The 20,613-nt window shown below is 29.3% G+C and overlaps 1 protein-coding gene across 1 annotated transcript in view; it reads left to right on the forward strand.

The window, feature by feature from the left end:
• Positions 1-20,613, forward strand: part of LOC126741436 (lachesin-like) — a 270,892-nt gene that overhangs the window by 204,394 nt on the left and 45,885 nt on the right. The window contains exon 6 of the mRNA XM_050447841.1: positions 18,940-19,110. Within this exon, the coding sequence (XP_050303798.1) occupies positions 18,940-19,110 (171 nt within the window). The remainder of the gene's footprint in view (positions 1-18,939; positions 19,111-20,613) is intronic.

The raw sequence follows: 20,613 nt of genomic DNA on the forward strand, positions 1-20,613 counted from the left end.
AAATATTGTGGTACGTACGTATGCAGTTATAACGTCGTGTTACAAAATAAAATTTAGTAATAATATGATAGGTATTTGTGCATATGAAATCTCACATTTTAAATACCTTACATTTCGTAATTTCAACACTAGTTTATGAAAGTAATATGCAGGGTGTTCATTTAAAAACTTCCCACCACGGATTTATCGAAAACCACTGTTTAAAAAAAAAACGCCGAAATACGTCAAAAGGTTTGTCAAGGGGGACAACTTTCTAACCTAAAATTACTTTACCCCCTTTCACCCCATGCCCCCCAGCGTCATCCCCTTAAAAATTTGAAATGGCAAAGGGTATCGAGTAATAGCTTGTTTAAAAGGTCCTTCAAAGTCTTTTATTTTGACGCTTGATTTTTTTATATCGGTCGATACGTTTTCGAGAAAATCAGAAAAATCTTTGTTTATCTTAATTTGTTCAGTTAGAAAACAAACACATGAAAAATATCAGTTTTTATTTCAATAAGTGTTCAAAATGTTGCCCGTTTTTGGCCAAACAATAATATAGGCGATGTTCAAATTCATGACGGACATTTTTAAAAACATGTTGTTCAAAAACATGGCAGCTGTCGATGATGCGTTAACGAAGTTCATCCAAACTTTCAGGTTGGGGAATAAACACAATAGATTTCAAATTACCCCATCGAAAAAAGTCTAACGATGTTATATTAGGAGATCTAGCAGGCAATTCTATAGGCTCCCTTCGCCCTATCCATTTGTCTGGAAACTCGTCATCTAGCCATTGCCGAACGGGAAGAACATAATGAGGAGGAGCGCCGTCTTGCTGGAAATATTTTCCAGCCTCATCAAGTATAGGGTTTCCATCATCATCGATTTGGTTTTCAATGGATTCAGTAATAAGCGGATTGATGGTATGTTCCAACATATCCCAATAAATGTCTCCATTTAAATTTCCGTTAATAAATAATGGCCCAGTCACTTTATTTCCTAAAATGCCTGCCATACATTAATTTTTTGAGGGTATGCTTATTAACAAATCTATTTAGATAAAATGTGCATTCATCGCTGAAGCAGATATTCTCTACATGAATAGTATTATCATCAATCGCTTCAGTCATTTTTTCACAAAACTCAACTCGCCTATCGAAATCGTCTTCGGTTAACTCTTGCAATATTTTCATTTGGATGGATGAAATTTATGAAGTTTGGTAACTGTGTGAACAGAGCCTAATGAAATACCAGTGGCAGCAACAATTTTGAGTAATAAAGTATTAGAATTTATTCCAAAATGACCCAAAACTTCAACTTGAGCGGCTTCATCCAAAATTCGCCGATTCAGTAAACTTAGTAACAAGGTCCAAAACATACCTATGCGAAGTTATCTTCTATGGATATCTGGTGTTAAACGTGACGGCAGTTTGTAGAGCACATTGATTTTGGGCACCATAAATTAGAATAATTTCCACTCTCTCAGCTAGTGTGTAAACCATTTTGGAAGTAAAATCTTCAATTCAACAAATAAATTTTCACTATTCCAAGACTGTCACAAATGTAACTGACGGCAAAAAATTCTTTATTTTCCTTAGCAACTATAAATAATTAAGCAGGTATAACAATAAATACAGTTCGCCTAGGATATCTGTGTTGATGAAAAGAATGCGGAAAAAAATTCATGTTGTTATTTAGTTTTTTCCAGGTCTAATCTTCGGAATTGCTGTTTATGTTGGTAGTTTCCGTTTTAAATTATAAACGAATTGTAGATTTGGCAAACCCTAACGGGCAACATTTTAAACACTTATTGAAATAAAAACTGATATTTTCATGTTTTTATTTTCTATCTGAACAAATTAAGATAACAAAGATTTTTATAATTTTCTCGAAAACGAATCAACCGATTTAAAAAAATCAAGCGTCAAAATAAAAGACTTCGAAAGACCTTTTAAACAAGCTATTACTCGATACCCCTTGCTATTTAAAATTTTTAAGGGGATGACCCTGGGGGGCACAGGGTGAAAGGGGGTGAAGTAATCTTAGGTTAGAAAGTTGTCCCCCTTGACAAAAATTTTGACATATTTCGGCGTTTTTTTTTAAAAGTGGTTTTCGATAAATCCGTGGTGGGAAGTTTTTAAATGAACACCCTGTATATAATATAAGTAGTTTTTGTAAGTAAATGTGGTAATGAAAAAGAAAGGGGTAGGATAGATCAAATTGTGTATATTTTGATGCAATACAGCTTTTCAAAAAATAAGACCAAATATTTTTATTTAAAACAAATGTCTTTTATCTTTGCCCAAAATAAAAATCATTCTTAAAAGAGAAAAGATGTAGTGCTACCTATATGTAATTACTTAAACAAATAATAATATGACATCATCAATTAAGAGTAGTCTCCAACACAATCCTAATGCAGGTATATAGGTTACTAGATCATAACCAATAATTATTATTCTTAATAAGAGATGTATAAACTATAATTATTGTATAACACTATTAAGTCAATATAGTCGATTTTAAACCTGAGACGAGTCTACTTTTCTTATAGTGCTTGCATTGTTTGCAGAACTGGGGTATGTTGTTGACAAAGACCTTTGGTTCATGTCTCCAGGAGGGTCATCAGTAATACTTCGAGTAACCCTGTCATTCGAGGGTATCGCAATATCCTCAGTACTATAGAAGAATGTATTAATTAATTTCCAAGGAAAGGAAGTGTTTACCATAATGCCTCTTGGTTGCTTTAATGCCATGTTTCTAAAATCAGGATGTGAAAGTCCACACGCTTTAAGCCTCATGCCTTTGAAAATATTATTATTAGTTAACATTCACTGGTATGAATAAAAACTGATAAATCTGTTAAATCAGTAAGGTTTAGTTGTTAAAGACATATAGTGCTGATTTAGTTTGTCCTTGTGGGACCGGTAGTATTATAAACAAATCTTTTAAAAAACGGAATAAAAAAAGGCAAGACAGCTAGACCACTCACCACCAGATCATTCAGAACAAACTTGACCAATATAGGACAAATATTCAATCCCATGGGAGTGCCATGCAGGTCCTGCATCTCTATGGAAAGAATGTCGTATTGTTTTTAAGAAAGCCGATATGACAGACTGACAGATTCCTATAGAACTGCTTGTTTCAAAAAAACCTATATTATTTATTTTAAATTTTTCATTATATTTTTTTTTAAATTGTTTAAAATTGTTTCTATTTTCTCTTACACGAATTTAACAAATATATAGGACCATTAATTTCTATCCATTTTTGCGAAAGCGAATGCTCCAGGAAGGGCCGAATAATATTAGCATTATGACCTGTAGCACCATCTTTTTTAAAAATATATATTCCTTAAATTTCCAAAACGAATACTTTCTATTAGCTCAGAAATAACTTGTTGTAGTATATTTAAATACCGATCTGCTATTAGTAACTCTTTAAAAATTTTAAAAACTACAACTGTTGCTATTAGTTGCCCAACCAAAATGAAACATGCAATGCTAAACAATTCATCTGATGAAAAATAGGCATCAGCTCGGCGGCTCCATTTTACAAATCCGCAAAAATTATTCTTTAATTAGGTCTGGGTAATGTACCAATTACAAAAAACTAAGCGACGTTCAGCGTTTCCCGGTTAAAACTGTTGAACAATTTCGTCCTTGTAAGGTTTAAATTTATGTTTTTAGAATCGATGTCGATGACTCTACAAAATGTAGATGGAGTTGCAGTTACGTATGCCAAAATAGTAATTTATCCAATTACTTCTCTTTTTGATGAATTGTACTCTAGGTTTCGAAAAGGCACCATAATTATTTAAATTTTCTTTTAGTAAAAAAAACCTGTCGGGAAAATGTCTTCTCTGAGGATAAGTACAACAGGTAATGCAAACCGTTAATAAGTAGGTATAATATGTTAAAAAAAATTAATTTAAAAAAATTAATTAAAAAAAATTAATTTAAAAAAATAAAAAAAATTAATTTAAAAATATATTTACTTATAATGCTTTTAAAATAAAAGCATTATAAGTAAATATATAAAAAAGCATTTAAGTAAAAACTTAAGAGTGGTAAAGTTAAAGGTGGTAACTTAAAAAAAAAAGATCTCGAAAATTTACTAAAGAAAATAGCTCAAACATGCCTAACGCAGGTACAAGTTAAGGGGTTAATCTCATAATATTACAATTTAAAAACAAATGGTACGTGTAATTTTATATTTGACAAAGTTTTTCAATGAGCTCCTCACCTCCATCTAATCTCACTTTAATCTGTCCAATGGATTTTGATCCCTCATCGTGTAACACATCATTGTAAGCAGCACTAAAATACATATTCAACAGTGTCAAAAAAAATAAATCGGTGGACGTACCAGCGATTAGTGAGCTAAAATGTTTGGTAATAATGAATACTTTTTCAACGTCATACTTTATTATGTCAAATGATTATCCTATAGTGTGATTCATCATTTAGATAATTTAAAAGGGCATACAATCTACCACCTAATGATGTATAAAACATTTAAATTTAGAGACTTATAAAGAGTAAGGATGCAAAAAGCTGTTTAAAAAATAAACAATTTAATCAGTTCACAGAATTTTGGTTATTAAGTATTAAAAAAATATGCTCCATTATTCGCGAGACAATAATAAAGTCTATTTTAAAATTACTCATAAACATTGATATTCATCGTTTAAAATAATAATAATATTTAATTTTTAAATACCCCAAAGGGAAAAAATCTAGTGGTGTTAAGTCTGGCGACCATGCGGGCCATTCGATTGCATCACGCCTGCCAATCTACATCCCTGCAAACTCTTCATTAAGCCACTCTCTGACCACTCTGAGCTCTCAAACCGTAGTGCGGGGGAGATCCATCTTGTTGGAAATACAAACTATTTCCAGTTAGTGTCCCAACACTATTTTCCTCCACTTGATTTTTTAATGATTGGAAAATTGAAGGATAAATTCTATTTTTAAGAAGGTGTAAATAAATTTGCCCAGTTAAATTTTCTTCCAAAAAAATGGCCCGATGATGTCGTTACCATAAATTCCTGCCCATACATTATTTTTTGTTAGATACTAAGTATGATCCTCTCGAAAAAGGTGTGGATTTTTATTATCCCAGTATTTATAGTTATGCTGGTTTACCAGTCCACTTAGAAGAAAGGGCTCGTCACTGAACCAGATGTTCTTTACCTAATGGGAGTCTTTATCAGGAGTATTTATTAGCTGGCACATCAGTTTGCAAAATTCAATTCTCCTATCAAAATCGTCTACTCCTTGAAAGATTTGAATTTTGTAATTTTTTTATTAATATTTGTATACAGAACCTATTAATATATTAGTTACCTCTGTGACTTTGGGGATAGATAATGTTGAATCTATGCGCATTATCCCAGTACCTCAATTTCTCTCTCAAAAGAATAGATTTTTTAAATTACACTATTTTGTCCATGTGCGTTGTTCATTAGCATTACTTTAAAGTCTTCGTCTCTGAAAACCCTGAACTAAGGCTGTCACAACGTTCGTATGCCTCTATGGATTTTATAACTTGTATACAAGGTATCAAAATAGTGGCTATTGTGGGCTATACTTGTGTACTTTAAACCCTAGCTATGTAAATGTTATTTTTGATGGAGAGACTTATTTATCATTATATCATAAATTTACCATATATATAACCCCTTGGGATGAATAATCACAACTGTAAAATCTTAATAAGATATGATAGTTGAATCTGTTGACTCTTAATGTAACTGTAAAAATTAAAATCACTGATGAGAAAGCTTTTTTTGAGGTGCGCCAGCTTGGGTATAATAACATATTGGGAATGATAAGTTTAATTTTTGCTTAATATAAAACTCTGAGGTTTTCTTTAAATATATAGTTCTACGTGTTTTTACTTTTTGCTTTATTTCTAATTTACTTACCTCACATATTTGAAGAGAGTAAAGTTGCTGTTAGAAAGAGTTTTTTACACCAGATTACATGCAATATATTGTTTATTTTTGGAGCTATATATAGATTGTGTATGAATGGCGGATCAACCTTAATTTTCTTAAAGTTTTCCATGAAGGCCTTAGTTGTGAATCCAGTGGGTGCCATAACTAGATAATATAAGTATATAACTAGATAAGAAAATATGAATATAATAAAGATAATATGTTTGCATTATCTTGTTTCTATAATATTTCCAATTGTTAGCATTATTTTTGTATATTTGTTGTATGTTTGTATATTTTTAAAGTTTTTTTTTCTTGTTTATATCAAATCATTCATTTGTCGGTATTGTAATGTTGATCAGATAAGTACTTCTGATCTTTTTTAGTGTAAATTTTATTTAATATAGTGACCCAGTTAATTGTTTTAATTTTTTTTAGTTAGATAGATAGGCAAATAAAACTGCAAGCTTTTAAAGTTTTTCTTTATGCCCCCATATTTAGCTTTCCTTAGGGCTACAGAAATAGGTTAAAGTTTTTCGTTGTAAATGATCAGATGTTATATTAGGGTTATATTTAATAATACATATAATTTGATTAATTAAGAATATATTTTTGAAAACATATAAACAACTCAAATTTTAGTAAGGAGGTATCCCAATTACCAAACCTTACACGACAAATCTGAAATTGCTTAGGTATCCAAATATTGTGACCTATAAAAAAAATAGTTTCAAAAATTATAAAAAAACTACAAAAATAACGTGAACAAAAAGAAAGACAGTGATAACTAATGCACATCATATTCAAATTTAATCAATTAAAGAATATATTTTAAAATATTTAAGACTATATCATTTAAGAATTATTATTATCTTTTTAAAGTAGTAAAGTAGTTTTAAGTAGCTTAAATATATTTTCACGCAAAATAAAAAAATGTGTATTATTATTTTGAAAATGATGAAATCTACCAAATATTGACATATAGTGATTGGAAAAATATATAATTTTATTAATATTATTATAACTATATTATAATTTTATTTTTACTACATATAATTTTTCACTTAACTTATTGGTATCCACGTAATAATTTATATCTCTACTATTCTACATCTTCGACCTTATAAAAATTGTTACTGTTAAATTTTGCCTAAAAATCAAATCGTAAAATCTTCTTACCCTACTACTACTAATTTAAGTGTATTTTGAATAGACCCTATTTGCTATATTAACAAAAAAATTTGGCGTCATTAACATGTGAATGTTAAAGTTACCTGAGGAATTTCAAAGCACATCATCTGTTACTAATTTCCAGGGGTATAATAAACATATTATCCAGATCGTTGGAAATTTCCAGTGTTTCCGGAAATTACTAATGGTAATTCGCAGTTTGATCTAAAGGGCGACACATAAACATATGAATGAATTGAACATTATGCATATGAATTTTATAGATTATTTTACAAATTAAGATTTTCTGACATTTATACCGCTTAATTGTATGTTGTTGTTTCAGCTCTTAGGCAAATTAAAATGAAATTATGTGTAAGAATTTGATTGGACCGATTAAGGTTTTTTGTTTTAAGTATATAGCAGTATCGTTTCTATTATAATTCATACAATTAGATTTTTAAATTAAAACTGGGAGAAATGGAATATTTTATTTACGTTTTATGTTTACAGAACTAGATTAAGGATAATTAAAAAGTTGATCCCTTATTATTTTTACCTTAATTTACTCTAATTGCAAAATTAAGATAAGAGGATATACCGGGTGAGCCATCGAAAATGTACCGCAAAGAATAGCTACTATGGATTTTTTGTTTTAAAAAACCAAAAACACATGAATTTTACAACTAAAATTCATGTCTTTTTGTGTTTTTTGCCCCAAAAATTATTGCAAAGTCTTTAACCTCCTAAGTGGGGAAGCCATCCTCTAAATTTGTTCAAATAGGAATGGGGGTTTAATGATACTTATTAAAAAGTGCTATTAATTCTTTATACGTTGCTGCTTATTTTTTGAAAATCGGTCAACTCATTTAGAAAATATAAAGGGTTGAACTTTACATACATACACTGAATTAGTTTGCTGAAAATGTTGCCCGCCAATCTCCATACAATAATACAAATTATCTTCAAACCGTTCTCGAACATTCTGAAGAACTTGCGGGGTCACTTCACGACATTAATGATTCGTCTTCGCAGTCAACTTGTTTAGGAAACATTGAACCTAAATCGATTTTATTTAAAAATGTAACGGATAAATTAAAATGATAAGAATTTAAATAAGAAAGGAATTTACTTTGACCAATTTGCTGTTCTTGTGTATATGTTATTTTTGCCTAATTTTAGTGTTTATTTAAGGTTTAACTATTAGGTACGCTAGTTGCTAGATAGCTGTTTTATGACTTGTGCGTTAAAATTTCTCATTAAACTTTTTAACAATTATGATGTACTCAATTGCAGAAAAAGTAGAAATAATCGAACTTTAGTTTAAAAATTATGAATGTGGAAATCGGGTTGCGCAAATATTTAATTAACGCGATCCTGACAAACCCCTTTCTGGCAAAATTGTTCGCGAGTTAGTAGCATTTCGGGAGACAAGTTGCGGTTCCGTTACGAATAAAAAAAAATGCAAAATGGAAATCCTGAATAAAGTAAATGAAGCTCTATGGCTTCATTTACCTCCATAGGTATTAGTAATGAGCCAAGTTGCTATGAACAATACACTCGGTATAAGAAAATTAGCCCATGAGACCGGCGTGAATCGTACAAGTGTACGAAGTATATTAAAAAAACTCATGTTCCACCCGTACGAAACTCGGTTGGTACAACATCTACATGAGAATGATTTTGATCGTCGCTTGGAATTTTGTGAACTTATTAGTGAACGAGCGGCGAATACTAAGAATTTCCTATTTGAGTCTCAACCCCAGTGTTGTTTACAAGGTGCCAACACAAAACCCTCAGAAATTGAAGATGTTACTTTTGGAAATTTTATTGTGGGTGCTTTCTTTCATGCTGAAAATTTAACAGGCGATATCTACTTGGATTTACTGGAAAATAATATAGGCTCAGCCCTAACAGCTATCATAGAGACTAATCCTGGATACCTTAGAGTAACTGTTTTTTCAACAAGACCCTGCACCTCAATATTACTCTTAAAATGTGCGCCATTATTTAAATAATAACTTTCCAGGTCGATGGATAGGTTGAAGGGGTACAATTTAGTAGTTTCCCCGGTCACCCGACTTAAGTCCTTTAGACTTTTTTCTATGGGGACACATAAAAAGTAAAGTATAGCACTCCACCTACCTCATTAGAAGATCTGCGACAACGAATTACTGATGTTTGTCGCAAAGTGACCCCGCAAGTATTTCAGATGTGTTCGAAAAAGGCTTGTAGATAATTTGTATTACTGTATGGAGTTTGGCGGGCAATATTTTCAGCATTTGCTTGATTTGAAAATTTTGTATTCATTTTTGAGGCAAAAATTGTCACCCTTACAAACAAAATTGACGCGTTTTTGGGTTTTTTGAAAAAAAAATTCTCTAGCACTTATGCCTTGCGGTCCATTTTCGATATCTTCGACATCCTTCGACAGTCTTAACACCATTTTTTGATGTTACGTAGCAGAAGTATCGAACCTCTTTTTGAAATAAGCAACATTTTTTAGAATGTATTTTCAGGATAGCCTCAGGTTGGCCTTTCATAGCCTAAAAACAAATACCTCTTAAATATTCTTTAAATGATCATCAATGTTTTGCCCAGTATGAAGACGTCATCCATATAAACTAGGCATGATTCCCAAGTCATTCCACGTAATACAGTTGATTACGAAGTCCAAAGAGCATAAGTGTAAACTGCCAACTGTTCTGGAGAAAACTGGAAATGGCTGAGGAAAGTTTTAAAATTGCCAGTTATTTTGAAACAAATTTAATTTTTTGACTTTTTTTCATGCGATTTTTGGATAATAAAATAATAACAAACATAATTAAGAATATAGTAGATATTTTTTACTTATTGAATTTAACTTATATATAATAGTATATTTTTTATTCATTGTATTTTATGCATAAACAATAAAGAAGCCTTATGCACTTGTTATTTTTCCCCGAGGATGTTCATCGGACGAAACAAAATCAAAATGACATATTTAGTACAAATCTAATTGCGCTTTAAGAAATATTAATTCAAGAAAGTAGGACCGCAGAATGCTCATTATTTTAAATATTGAAGATCATCTTTTTACGATTTTTTATGCACTTATTAAGCATCTATGAAAAATCAAAACTTATATATCAATAATATTTACATATTAATAGTTTGATCCTATTTTTGTATGATATTTATATAGGCTTTTTGATTTGCGAGTCAGAAAACGAAAATTTAAACAATCATTTGGCAATTATATTGTCCAGTAGTACCTGAAATGCATATAGTCAGTCTACTCTGAATGCGAATAAAACATTTTAATCTAAAAAAATGCGTGTTTACATCTCATAAAATTATGTAGGAAGTGGCTAAAGTTATGATAAAAAAATTTCTATGTAAATAGAAATAATAAAAAGTATACTTTCTATATAATAAAAAGATTTACTTGGAGCTACATTATTATAATTTTAACATATTGGAGCCTAAAGGTATGAGGTTAAGTCTTTTATTTAAATCATAAGCAATATACCTAATAATTTTTGTGCTTATTTAACTAATATTATGAAGGTACAATTTAATTCAAAAATATTTTTTTGTCAACCAAAAAAATTAGGAATAATAAATAAGCAATAGAATAGTGTCACTCACATTTAAAAACAAAAAGAAAATTTAAAATAAATCAATTTCTGATAAAACAGCACAGTAAATATTCTTGAGAGATCATCGATAACACTAAGCCAAAGCTCATTAACCATCTGAAAAATAGAGCTTTTTAAATGTAAATTTAAAATCTTTTTACCCCTCGTACTAAACGAAGATCAATTATTTTAAATTTGGGGTAGATACCAATATCCAATAACCCTAAAAGATTATCAGTATGAAAAAGTCGGCTTTACTAGATAATAATCAATCACTATCTCTCAAAAAAAAAGAAAATTTTAAAACGCATAGCTTGTTTCGCGCACTAAATAGATATAAATGACTTAACGGATTTTGATGGCTGATAAAAATAATGATTCTTTTCTTACATTCGATTTAATGAATTTCAAATATGCAATATACGATACAAGACAGCTTCATGTAGAATACTTTAATGCCGAAAACTTAACTCACTATAAACTTTGAAAACAAAGTTAATTATTCGAATAATAATATATCTGCCTTTGTGGCGAATAATTCACCGTATCTTCGTGTATATCAAAACAAGATTCGTATAATTAACTAGACATATAACAAACATGTTGTTTCATGTCAGAAAATATAATTTTTGGTTATGAAAGGATACTGGTGGATATTGGTGGTATGTTTCTTATAAGCATTTTATTACGAATATTATCAAAGAGCAAATATCAGAAAGATTAAAATACGTCTTATATACGTCTTATATTCAGTCACGGAAACAAATCAACACCTAACTCTCTTCGATCTAATTGTGATTCGGTTACTAAGTGGGGCATTTAAAACCACACCAATTCATACTTATTGAACATTGTGAAAATTAGATTACCGTAGACCTTTCCTGTAACAAAAAATTATTTAACAAAAAGTTGAATTGAATTCTCTTAATTTTTTGTCCTATAACATTTTTTTTCAGATTCAGTTTTTTGGTTTCGGCCACATCGTCAGTCTCACAGAAAATTGTATAAGACAAAAAATTAATTCGATTATATAAAAATTAAATTCTCATTATTTTGATCTTGTATAACAAAGCTGTAAAACCTACGAAAATAAAGTTAGTGAGCGCCAAAGTCACCACGCAGTTCTTTTTACTTTTTAAATAGTATTTCTCCTGAAAGATGCAAACATGAAGCAAATTAAAACTTATTTATCCACATCGTCCACTCCAATGAAAATATTAACTGAAACCAAATAATTATGTTTACTAATTATTTAGCTTTAATTAACGAAGTTGTTAGCGTGTTTTGCAATTAGCTTTTAAGATAAACTGGCTTATGCTCGCACCCTGATTTTATAATCAGGGTCGTTATAGTGCGTCAAAATAATAATTTAAAGATAAGAATGTTATTTAATTAGTTCTCTTATCACACTTCTTAACATAGTATTTAGTAACTAATAACATCAGACCCAAACATTTATATATTATTTAAATATTTTCAAATAAATTTTTTATTTAAAAATGTATAAATCCTAAACTAATGTATAATTGTATAAAAAAAAGATTGACTGATATTGCAACTGATAATAGGGTTGTATGCGGTCGAATAAAAAAGGCTTAAAAATAAGGATGACTTTGAAATTGATTTTATGGATTTATTTAAAAAGAAATAGTTTATCTATGAAATTTATGACCAATAAGACAGTCAAATTATTTAATATTATTTAATATTTGCGCCTTTAAACTTTGTGCATATTATTATTATTATTTTACGCATAACTCCCACAGCTTTTATTAATATCGAATATTCTTTAATTTATACCTTCAAAACATTGTAAGAAAATTTAGGAACACACTCCAGGAATACTCTTTTATTTATATCAGGAACACACCTCTATTGACAACGTCAAAACTATAAGCTGAATAGCGTTGACTGTTGTTTAATAGTTCCCAAGGTAAACAACAAAACGTCACAAAACACGGTCCACTTTAGAGATAAAATACTGACCCATGGAATAATTTAGAAATGCTTAGAATTGTCTTTTCATTATTTTTGCCGATGGAGATCAATAATTTGAAGAATACAAAAGAAGAAGAGACAGAAAGCAAGCACGTAAACAAATTTAAGAAAATTTAAAATACTAATAATAATAATAATAATAATAATAATAATAATAATAATAATAATAATAATAATATGTCTTTATTAAAAAAAAGCAATATTAATCTTACAATATTACTTAATACTACATTGCCAAAGAAGGCGAAGATTCGCTTAAAGCTACTCTTTAACTCTTAACCTTCCAAACATTCCTAACATTCACAGTTTAAATGAAGAAAACGAGAAAAAAAAACAAAAAAAGAAACAAGTTTATATAAAGTATTTATCTTCTAGAACACTAGACTATATTTTGGAGTGATTAAAAAACAAAAGTTTATAATATTTCCTATATACATTTAACGAAGTATTAAATATTGGTTTATAAGTATTAAAGAACTTAACGGCATTATAAGTAAAAGATCGCTCGAACAGAGCCGTGGAATGGTGCGGCATGGTCAAGATATTGTATCTAATATTTCGAGTGTGAACCTGGTTTCTTGGTATTAACTTTTCAAAAAGATATTCAGGTCTTTGACTAACATATAATCGATAAAGAAAAGTAGAAGTGAAGAATTTGAATAGGTACAGTAGCGTTAACCACCTCAACTGAAATATAGAGTCTGATACATGATCAAACTTTCCGAACAATTTATTTGGTCTAAGTAAGGATAATAAACTATAAGGCAGTAATTTAAAATAGATAAAACAAGAACCATTACGAGTTTTTTTCTAGTTTTAAAATTTAAAATGTGTTTATTGGTATAAAGCATACGCATGCGTAAATAACACCTCTGCAGAAGGGTATTAACATGTTCCTTAAACCTTAAAGAATTGTCTATTGTAAGTCCCAGAACCTTCACAGTATCAGAGAACAAAATAGTTTCGTGATCCAATTGAATGTGAACAGTTTTCATTATATTTTTATGTGATTCTCGGTTTGAAAACAAAACCATTTTTGTTTTATTAGGATTAATGACAAGGTTATGCTCTTTTGAAAATTGATTTATTACGTTCAGATCACACGTTATCAAAATTAGCAGAGTCAAAATAATGTATGTATTGAGTGTCATCAGCATACTGATGTATTTCAGAATCTTCAACCAGACCGGGTAAATCTGAAGTATATATAGGAAATAATAATGGGCCTAGGATCGACCCTTGTGGGAAACCAGAAATAATGTTTTTCGAAGCAGAATATTCATTATTCACCTTCACTTTCTGGGTTCTACGCCATAAGTAAGTTTTAAAAAAAGATAAAACAATCTCACTACAGCTATAATATTTCAGTTTCGCTACAACCAAATCATGATCGATGACATCAAATGCTTTCGAGAAATCAAGGGCTATCATAAGGGCTGAAATCTTTTTGTCAAGAGCTCGCATGATATTATCGGTGACGTTTAGAAGTGAACTAGCTGTACTATGATGTTTCCTAAAACCAGATTGATGGGAAGGGAGGATATTATTTGACATTAAAAATGATGACAGCTGCATATAGACTATTCTTTCGAGAACTTTAGAGAATACGGGAAGCAAACTTATCGGACGCAAATCTTGAATATTTTCAGATTTGACTGGAGGATTTGGGAATCGGACATACCACTGATTCACGCCAGGCCGTAGGAAAATATCCTGCCTCCAAACAACAATTTATAATATGAGTGACATGATCCAGCATATCAGGGAGACATAAGTGTAACATACGTCGAGTTAAGTTATTCACACCAGAGGCATTGGACCTAATATTTTTTATAGTTTTTTCGACAGTATTTTGGTCTACTAAAGAAAAATGAAAATTTGCCTCGGTAAATTTATTACTGGAGTATTTACCGGATTTATTAAAAACACTAACAAAAAAATCATTTATTTAATTTGGATCAGATATATTAAACGGCAGCTCGTTATTATTCTTGGTTGTTTTAATATTTAAAGTTTCTAGACCTTTCCAAAGTTTTTTACCAGTTTTGTCACTCTCCAAGCTTGCAAGATATGCAGCTTTTTCTCGTCTTATTGATGCCATTGCAAAATTACGACACTCCGTGTAATATCTCCAATTTTCTAAACACTTGTGATTTTTGTATTTAGTCAAAGCCTTATCACGTTCCTTTAAAATAAGTCTTAAGGTGTCTGTCAACCAGGGAGCTGGCTTTTTACTGACTCTTATAGTTCTGTAGGGTGCATGAATATTAAATAAATAATTAATATTTTGTTCTAAATATTGAACTTTTTTATTTATGTCCTCAAAATAATAAATATTATCCCAGTAAATCTGTGATAAATCGATCCTAAAATATATCTCATTGAAATGTTTAAAATTGCGGATGGTTATACATTTTTGTTTTTGTCTTTTAACTACTAATTTTAAAGTGCAGAAAGGTATTTGATTGTGATCACTTAAACCGGAAACAACGGTGCCACTTTTATGACAAATATCTTTAGTATTGATAAAAATGGGATCTAAGCATGTTGCAGTAGTATTTGTTATACGAGTTGGTTCATTTATTAATTGTACGTACCCAAAAGAGTTAAGCATAGAATATAATGAATTAGGTTTTAACATATCAATATTTAGATCTCCGAGAATTACTGAATAATCATAGGTCACTGTGACAGACGACAAAAGATGTGGAAATAAAACTTCTTCCAGAAAATTTATAATTTCAAACGCTTTCGATTTAGGGGGCCTGTATATTATAAGTATTGCAATATTGTGTAAACCAATTTTAACATTTAGGAGTATAAATTCAAAGTTTACATTATTAACATTAATATTTACAATTTCGCACTGAAACATTGACCTGACATAGATGCCAACACCACCTCCAACTCTGTCTAATCTATCCTTTCTAAAAAAATTATAACCTGGCATAGAAACCGCACTGCTTAATATATTTTCATTCAGCCACGTTTTACTTATACCCAAAATATCATATTTATTGTTTACAAAATTGAAAATCCGGAAAACTTGGCAATAAAGATCTAATATTTAAATTGGCTACATTTAAATAAGAATTTAATTGTTTGTTAGCCATTTCTTATAAACTATAAATATAAAATAAACTATATATAAAAAAAAAACAATAAAAATAGCTATTTGTCCCAGTAAAAAAAGTTATTCGTAATTAATTTGAGATTCAAGCTTTAAAAGATATTTCTTATAGGAAAGACAATTTTTATCAAAGCTATAGTGGTTAGTAGAGATAGACTTTACATTATGTTTGTTATGAGAACCTAATTTAACACAATTAATACACATTTTTTCTTCAGAAATACTGGTATATAGCTTACAATAACATAAGCTAACTAAGCTAAATTTGGTTATGAGTTACTTATATTATTAGGTTTTACGTCACTTATCGCAAAAGTCAATTTAGAAAATACTATCTCACACGCTAAAAAATTTAAAAGAAATAGAAAATATACTTAATAACGTATTTAAAAGAAATATGAACTTAAATCTTTAATGATACCTTTCGTTATACTTAATTTAATTTAAGTTCAATAAATTTTAAGTACAATAATTTACTTTAGGTATAATAGATTTTTTTATTATTTTCTGCATCCACTTTAAAGACATGTTAGTATGTAGTCCGGATCTCGTACTTATACGCACAAGATTTTAAAGACGTAAAAAGAAGCCACCCCTTTGGGTGGTGCATTTCACTTCACTCATTCAGATTCTTGTACTTAACGCGTTAAGACGTTTTCTTTATTGGTAAAAATTTCAATCATGGCCACCGTTCTGGGTTAGGGCGTGATAATTATGGACTCTATCGCTTTTTGTGTAATTTATGTTATTCGGATGGGAAAATTCCAGTTCAGGCGATATTAAATCGGAGGAATTGGATTTATTAACACCTTGCATATAAGTTTTAAAGCTTTATTTATTAATAGAAAAAGGTAAAGATCAATAGCAGCGATCTCGATTTCGTCCCGGTAGACAATCAAAACACCGCAGTCTTTCAAGCTCCTCCGAAAATTGCTCTGAGACCAGGTGTAAAAATAATTCTTGTATTGGTAACCGAAGGCGTGGAATTATTTCATCTTTGTCCTCATATAAAGAAGACCTATGTGACTCACATTCTGTCAGAAGTGGCGACAGAGACCGATACCTGCGTGCATTGGCAAATGTTGCTGGTAAAGGTTGTATCCAGTGAGCTACAACTCCTGTACCTGACTTCTACTTCATAAATAACAAGAACATTGATGAAATACTTCTCAGATATATGCAGATCAAGAAAATCTGCAGATTTTTTAAACATTTTTGGTAATCCACATTGCCCAGATTCTAAATCTTTCGACGTTCAAGGTGGCAATTTATAATCCAAAATCGCCTATCTAGCGAAAAATGTGTCAAAATAAACTCCAAATGCCAAGGGCTCGAAAAATATACTGTTAATATACTGTATACTGTAATAATACTGTTCCTTAAGAAACCTTAATCGATTTGTGGCTAACATACCGTTATAGAGTTTTTACAACGTCCTTTTAAAAATAAATCCTCTGCATATGGTAGTTTAAATGCTTAGAGATCCGCATTATTATTAATCTTATTATTAATATATAAAAAACGGCCTCCAAAAGCCAAGTATAATAGGAACTGGGATCCAGAGATTGTAATATCATTTAACAGTAATATTAATGCAGACAGCTTAAAAAAAATGTTTCTTCTAAATTATCTACTCGACGTACGTTTTGCCGGCTACAGTACATAGAATACAAACAACTTTTTTAATTAAAATTTCCAGTAATATTAAATCTAAATTAGGCATTCAAATATTTATTCCAGGTCTAATAAAAACATCAAATAGTCATAATACACAGCCGTATATTTAAGGAGATTGATTAAGGGGAGTTATTAAGTTAATTATAATATTAGGATTTATTTGAAGAGAATATTTAAAAGAGGATTGAAAATCCCCTTTTTCTAGTGACAACTCTAAATTATGTGTAGCCTCTCTTGTTTTGAAATATATTGATATAACAAAAAACATTCGAAATGACAATTTACATTTTTTATTTTTGGCATTTAAACAACCACATAAACACGCGTCTAAAGACACGATTAATAGATGGATTAAGGATACTTTACATAAAACTGGGGTAAACATGATCATTTTTAAACTATACTTCACCAGACATGCCTCTATTTCCTCATCGCAATATGAGAAATCTAAATTTAATTTTAAAACCAAAATACTTTAAGATACCAAAAAACTTTTGATACATAAAGTTAAAACTTTATGTATCAAATGTTACAGTTTCAAAGGATTAAGATTACATTATTCAAAAAAAATTTAATAATAATGGTAATAAAAATAAAAATAATAATAATAATGGTTAATGGGTTCAACATGCAATTTGTTTTACTCAGAAATAAAAATCTTTAAACATCTGCATAGTAAATTATCTTTGGATGCAGAGAATAAATTATTAGATCAATCGAACGGATTTGTTTTATTTTTGTAAAATTCTTTTTCATTTTACCCTCAATTGTTGGGCATCTTAAAAAAAAATTACCACTGGCTTTTTCATCACGTCAAAAGTGAGATGAAAAAGCTCGTATTACTAAAAATATTTTTAAAAGATAATTATCGTTGTCAAATTTTTAAAAATTGCTAAAGCCGACTTCTCGCTGCATTCATGATCGTGGAAATCTTGTATCTGGAATTTTAGTAAAACCTTGTACAAAGTTTATAAATAATAAGTACGAATATAATTAACTAAAAACTTAACTGACTGACAAGAAATACAAATTACCATCACTCTAAAATAAATGCACTGAACGGCTTTAATCCATTAATCATTTACAGGAACTCCTAAAATATAAAGTTTTTGATTAACTGCTATTATCAGCCACTCCTTTTCTCAACCCAAAATTTATTAATGGAATAGACTCATTATTTTATAGATAAAATCGCATATTACGTTCGATAAAAATAAGATCTAAATGATAAATTAAATATTGCGGTGGATACTTGTCGATATATATTTAGACGTTATAATTATTGTAAAATGTTCTCATTTTACTTTACTAATACTTTTTTAAATAAAAGCAAATCGAAGTTAAAATTTAAATAACCCTTACTCTGCGTGTGGTACCATCTACTTATTATAATATATGGCTTTTTTTCCTTGCAGGTGAAATGGTAATATCTAGTACAAAATTTGTTGTTCAAACCATTAATAGGTCAGACTTCGAAGTTAAAATGATGGTTACCATTCAAAACTTTCAAAAAGAAGATGTAGGCTCCTACAGATGTATAGCCAAAAATTCCTTAGGAGAGGTAGAAAGCAACATACGGTTATACGGTAAGAATTACTTATTGTTTTATTTAAGTGATAATACTATACATATCAAATATAGTATTAAATATAGCAATATATTTATATCAAAAATATCTTTATAAATATTAATTTTCTGTGATTATATTCTCTCCTCATATTCTTAAATTAGTTATAAATTAAAGATGCAACTTGCTATATCAACTACTAAATAATGATTCTAAACTTTAAAAAAATAAAATTTTTCATAGAGATGACCAAGGCTATGTTATGTCAAATTTATGAAACACTAACATATTAAATTAATGTAAACATTATTTTTAACAGCATTATTATTTTTTAATTATGATTATTTTTTATAAAAAAGATATCTAAATATTTTCAGTTTATTGATTTTACCATATTGCTATTATCTCTGATATCTATATTATTTTTATAGACTTAAGGTTTGTCTATAATATACTAATTAAGTTTTGATATGTTTAATTATATGTAAAAAATAAATACATTTTTATTAACCACTAATAATTATTCAATTGCAAATTTTCAAATTTAAAATGTATTCAAAAAATATGCATATTTACAGAAACATTATTTGCTAATTTACAATGCAATATGTGTGCAAATTTACCGTGCTATAACTGTAGGTATTCTGAAGCTTACATAATATTTATAACAGCAATAATGTACATGCTCAAGATCTAGGGATATTTAAAACCTTATCTATTATTTTTTTGTAACTATTTCTTTATTATCTTAAATTATGTTGAGCAAGTATAACACAGTTCTAGTAATATTTATTGATGTAAATATGCTTACATTTTTCTGCAAATATTTTACTTACATTTCTTTTACGATACCTAAAATACAAAATATCGATAGTAATGTACAGTAATGTACAGATAGTGTGTCCAAATTTGGACACTTTTGTAGCTTATCTCGGTTGTTATAGAAGATAGAGCCATGCGGTGTTCTCCTTACTGTGTTATTTTTTTATGAAATGACAGATACCACTGTCAAACATTTGACAGCTGTGATAGTTTTTAATCTACTTGATTTTCAAAATGTTTGATTTTGGAATCTTTCTTGTATCTCTATTAATGTTTAACATATTAAAAAAAAAAGATGGTTTTGATACGAGTTTTTTCGTAGAAAATTATTATGTTATCCGTTTTATGGTAATGATTTTGGATTTCTAGATAAAAAATAAAATTATGTTTTTTTTAAAGTAGAACACACTGTGTCTTTTTAGATTAAAAAATCTATTTAATTTTTCCTTTTTCAAAAATTAATTACTTTATGCACTTGTTTTCAAAATTAACTAAATAATAATTACTTATTATTTTAATTTTAATAGTGGGCCATGGTCATACTTTCCTATGAAAATAATGTAACCACTTTTTATTTAAATTTCTGTTTCTTATAAAAATCGACTGAAATCTTTAATAGAGTGGCACATATGCTATTTACGGCATACGGCAGCTCAATAATCTGGATAGCACTTGGTGGTGGGTTGGCATGAATTATTTT

Source organism: Anthonomus grandis, chromosome 10 (assembly GCF_022605725.1).
Source record: "Anthonomus grandis grandis chromosome 10, icAntGran1.3, whole genome shotgun sequence".
NCBI lineage: Eukaryota > Metazoa > Arthropoda > Insecta > Coleoptera > Curculionidae > Anthonomus > Anthonomus grandis.